We start from the raw sequence: 5,000 nt of genomic DNA on the forward strand, positions 1-5,000 counted from the left end.
CACACACACACACACACACACACACACACACACACGGATATAATATTTTCTCACACCTTGATACCTAAAAGATGAAAGATCCCTCCACTTTGTTGTGTGTGTGTTTCAGAAACCGCGGGTGTTTCCCTAGCAAAATACAACGTAGATAACATCAACAAGAACATCAACAAAAACAACAACATCAACAACAACATCAACAACATCAACATAAACAACAACATCAACAACAACATCAACAACATCATCACTTCAACTACATCATTACCATTCTCCATCAGCAAAATATCAAATCTTTCAACACGCCACTATTAGTTAATCAATAAAAGGTGTTGATGCCATTGCTATGTGCCTTCACGTTCATTATTGAAACATCGTTCGTTCGTTCGTTCGTTCATCCATTGTTCGTTTGTCAGTTCGTTTGATCGCTTGTTCATTTATTTATTTATTTGTTCATTCGTTCGTTCTTTCGTTCGTTTGTTCATTCGTTTGTTCATTTAATTTACAATTTGTTCGTTCTTCATTCTATTATTTACTCATTAATTCATTCATTTTCATTTGTTCAATCGCTCATGTATTCATTCGACAATTCATTCATTCACGCATTTGCAAGCGTAAACATCATCATCGTCATCATCCTTACAATCATCATCGTCATCCTCTTCATCATCATCGTCATCATCGTCATCCTCTTCCTCCTCTTCATCATCATCATCATCATCGTCATCTTCTTCCTCCTCTTCATCATCATTGTCATTGTCATCATCATCATCATCGTAGTAGTCAACACTATCGTCATCATAACCACAATCATCATCATCGTCATCCCAGCCAATATAAAATATTAATTAAACATTAAACTCTAGCCAGGCGTTCATTACTCTCCAATCAATCTCCTATCGCAATTTTCAGTTCAATTTATGTTTTATTATTGAATTAATTGATTTGAGAAAAATAATAATAATAAAAATAATATCAACAACAACAGCAACAACAACAACAACAACAACAGCAACAACAACAACAGCAGCAGCAACAACAACAACAACAACAATAATAATAATAATAAGAAGAAGAAGAAGAAGAAGAAGAGGGAGAAGACGACGAAGAAGAAATAACAATAATAGCATTAATAATTTTATTAACATTTCTACTACACCACTATAAAACTTCTACTGCTGCTACAACAACAACTACTACTACTACTACCACTACTACTACTACTACTACTACTACTACTTCTATTACTATTACTACTACTACTACTACTTCTATTACTATTACTACTACTACTACTACTTCTACTACTTCATATATATATATGTATATATTTATGTACAAATCATAAAACACATACACGGACATACATACACATAACCTCAAAATCACGTTGATGGTAATTAAGCGCAGATGCTGAAACATTGGAACCATATAATGAGGTGTAGGTTTGTTTGTTTTGGTTTGTTTGTATGTATGTATGTATGTATATATGTATGTATGAATTTATGTGTGTACGTATGTATGTTTGTTTGTTTTTTTGTATGTGTGTATGTATGTATGTTTGTATGATTGAATGTGTGTACGTATGTATGTTTGTTTGTTTTTTTTGTCTGTGTGTACGCATAAGCATTTTTCAACGTTTATACTTCTACATATTTCAACAATTAGTCTCAACTTGTGGTTTCCAGACGTTACGTGATGAGGTCTCTTCAATTATTCCTACGCTGGTGTGTCGGTGGAAAAAAATTTTTTGTTTTTCATCGTACGAACGTATGTTGGTTTGATTTGAATGCCTGTATGTCTGTCTGCATATCTGTATGTGTGTGTGTGTTTGTATGTTTGCTTGTGTGTGTTTATATGTGTATGTGCATGTTTGTATGTGTGTGTTTGTATGTGTGTTTGTATGTTTGTGTATGTATATTCATTCAAGCAGGAATAAATGTTAATCAACTTATTGTATATATTGCAGCTGGTTTAGGCAAGGATTACTCTGCAATTGATCCAGGTCACATCAGCACCAGTGCCAAGCACCTCTACCATTACACCACGGTGCTGCCCTGAAATGGATGGATGGATGACGTCACAAACTGGACTGAAGGTGAAACTGACCACGCAAATGTGGACAATATCGTGCCCAAGTCAAGAGATAGGAAGTTGACAGAAATCATTTCTTAATTGATTGGCTGGTTGATTATGATTGATTAGCTGGCTGTTTGTTTGATTGGCTGGTTAATTGATGGATTAGCTAGTTGATTGGCTAGTCGATTGTTTGATTGGTTGGCTGTTTAATTGATTGATTAGTTAGTTGATTGGCTAGTCGATTGTTTGATTGGTTGGCTGTTTAATTGATTGATTAGTTAGTTAATTGATTAGTTGATCATTTGCTTGGTTGGCTGGTTAATGGATTAATTAGCTAGTTGATTGGCAAGTCTATTGTTTGATTTGTTGTTTAGCTGGTTGATTGATTGAATAATTGATTCCCTAACTGTATTGAACAGCGGTGTGCTAAGCTAAGCTGCGCTAAACATAAAACTGACAACTACGAACAATAGATATTTATTGGTCTTCGGTGAAAATTCATATTAAAAAACAAGACATTTTCTTCAATAAAATAAAATTTATAAACTCAAGAAATTTAAAAAAATAAAAAACCAGAAATAACATATTGCTTAACTTTGACAACAATGAAAGTGTGATACACACACAAATAAATAAATGAATATTTTGTGTGTGTGTGAGCGCATATGCGTTTGTGCGTGTGTGTGTCGTATATATGTGCATGAGTGTGTGTGTGCGTATACATGTGCGTGAGTGAGTGTGTGTGTGTGTGTTATTATTAGGACGATATAAAATAACATTGCTTCATTTAAAAGGGTTGACTCGATTTTTTCCAAGGCACATACTTTGTATCAGCAATCAATGTCTCAGTTGAGAAACGGATGTAATGGAAGTTTTTATATAACCAATGATAACGCGAGTAAAAATGATATTGTTTATAATACCACCATAATTTTATTATTATTATTGTTGTTGTTGTTGTTGCTGTTGTTGTAAAAACACTCATACGTACAGCTTCACAATATTGTATAAATTAAAGGCATTTTTTGTCTCTTGGTAAGCACCTAAAGATATTATTGTTATTTCTCTTATTACTGTTATAATAATAATAATAATAAATATTATTATTATTACTATTATTTTTATCATACACACATATGTACACATACACACGCATACATACATACATATAGAGACACGTCAGCCAATGACACTGCCATCGCGAACGTTGTTACTGCTGCCACCAGCACTGCTGCCGTTACGTAAGTAACATCCGTTATTATTAAGTTCACTTTTATTCATCTGCCACGCGCCCTCCATCCTCCAAACTGAAAACGCGTACCCCAACTTGTCCGAGGAGATGACCGGACTTCCGTTTAAACCGGAAACATATCCACCGTTAGCAAATTCGTCCATACTTTGATGTTGTTGTTGCTGCTGCTGCTGATGTTGCTGCTGCTGCTGCTTATTGTTCTCTAATTGATCGTATAAAAAGTCGATATATCTGGTTGCGAGTTTCAGGGTTTGGATTTTGCTGAGTTTGTCGGACGGGAGCGTCGGAACGATTTTTCTTAACTGTGAGAAGGCATCGTTTAAGGATTGCGTTCTTTGGCGCTCACGGACGTTCGCAAGAACTCGCTGCGTTTGTAGCGAGAGTGGTGGCGAGTTGTTGTGGCTGTTGTAGTTGCTGTAGTAGTTTTTGCCGCTACCGTTGTGGTTGTAGGCGATGTTGTTTGTGGTGGCGTTGGGAAGTTTTCTGTAGGTAGATGTCGTTGTTTGGGTGTTGAAATTTATGCTCGGAGTCGTCGTAATTGTAGTCGTCGGCGCTGTGTTGTTGCAGTGGTTGTTTTTGCTGTCTTTAACTGAAGATTTACTGTCTTCGTTTTCCGCTGTGTTGTTGTCTGACTGATCCAGCTCAACTTTCACAACGTTGTTTTGTTGCAAGTCATTTTTAGTACTTTCAGCGTCCTTATTGGGCGTTGAATCGGATTTAGTTAGTTTTGATGTTTTCTTTCGTTTTTTAGTAGCAGGCTTGAGGTCGTCGCTGGTGTTGTTGCTGTCATTGCTACAGTTGTTGTTGTTGTGAAAATAAATCTTGTTAACGCCTTGTAAATGCGTAGTTAAGTGTGTCGACGTGTCATTTTTATTGTTGAAGAGACAATTTTTAATGACAGAATCAGTTGACGCGGTTGTCGTCGCTGCCGTTGCTGCTGCTGAGTTAGCCGACGGCAAATGATGAGAGGATGACGTAGTTGGAAAAGATGGTGACATCATCGTCGGGTGTGCCGGAAATTGATAGTGTGAGAGCTGATTGAAATGTTGGTAGGTTGACAGTAGGTTAAATAGTTGCTGTTGGTTGCTACTACTACTACTACTACTGTTGTTGTTGTTGCTGTTGTTAAGATAACTTTGTTGTTGTTGTTGCTGCTGCTGTTGTTGATGATGATGAAGATGATGATGGTGATAAAATTGATGCATTCTCAACTTTAAGATTCACCGAACGAACGTTTATCTAACACAAAATCCGCAAAAAATTATCAATAGTAAATTAGAATTAGAACACTAAATTAGGATTTCAACATTTGAATAATTATTACTTTATATTTAATAATATTTTTAATATTATGTTATTTTTAATAAAATCATTTACTTAATTCATTAAAATGGTCTCAAAATAACTAGGTTTTCAAATATTGACATAAAATTCTTATATGAAAAAACATATACATGTATGGGTCTTTATATATATATATATATATATATATATATATATATATATATATATATATATATATATATATATATATATATATATATCGTTTTAAGGATTATTTTAATTGAATTAATCAATATATAAAGTTAGATACTGATGGACGAATGTATATTTAATATTTTTATTTATTTATTAATTTTTCTATATTAATAAATTATTCAACTAAACAATT

At 34.2% G+C, this 5,000-nt stretch overlaps 2 protein-coding genes across 2 annotated transcripts in view; one reads left to right on the forward strand and one right to left on the reverse strand.

Annotated features, from left to right (window-relative positions):
- Window positions 1–312, forward strand: part of HELRODRAFT_193294 (hypothetical protein) — a gene marked incomplete at its 3' end in the record, with an annotated part of 5,170 nt that extends 4,858 nt beyond the window's left edge. The window contains exon 14 of the mRNA XM_009026437.1: window positions 79–312. Coding sequence (XP_009024685.1) covers window positions 79–312 — 234 coding nt within the window. The remainder of the gene's footprint in view (window positions 1–78) is intronic.
- Window positions 313–3,363: 3,051 nt separating this feature from the next.
- The window catches only part of HELRODRAFT_155122 (hypothetical protein), a gene marked incomplete at its 3' end in the record, with an annotated part of 1,650 nt that continues 13 nt past the window's right edge, over window positions 3,364–5,000 (reverse strand). The window contains exons 1-3 of the mRNA XM_009026438.1: window positions 4,932–5,000; window positions 4,837–4,909; window positions 3,364–4,533 (exon numbers count right to left, since the gene is read on the reverse strand). The exon at window positions 4,932–5,000 is cut by the window's right edge and continues 13 nt beyond it. Of these exons, the coding sequence (XP_009024686.1) occupies window positions 3,364–4,533 (1,170 nt within the window). The remainder of the gene's footprint in view (window positions 4,534–4,836; window positions 4,910–4,931) is intronic.

The sequence above is a fragment of the Helobdella robusta genome, assembly GCF_000326865.2.
Source record: "Helobdella robusta unplaced genomic scaffold HELROscaffold_47, whole genome shotgun sequence".
Taxonomy (NCBI): domain Eukaryota; kingdom Metazoa; phylum Annelida; class Clitellata; order Rhynchobdellida; family Glossiphoniidae; genus Helobdella; species Helobdella robusta.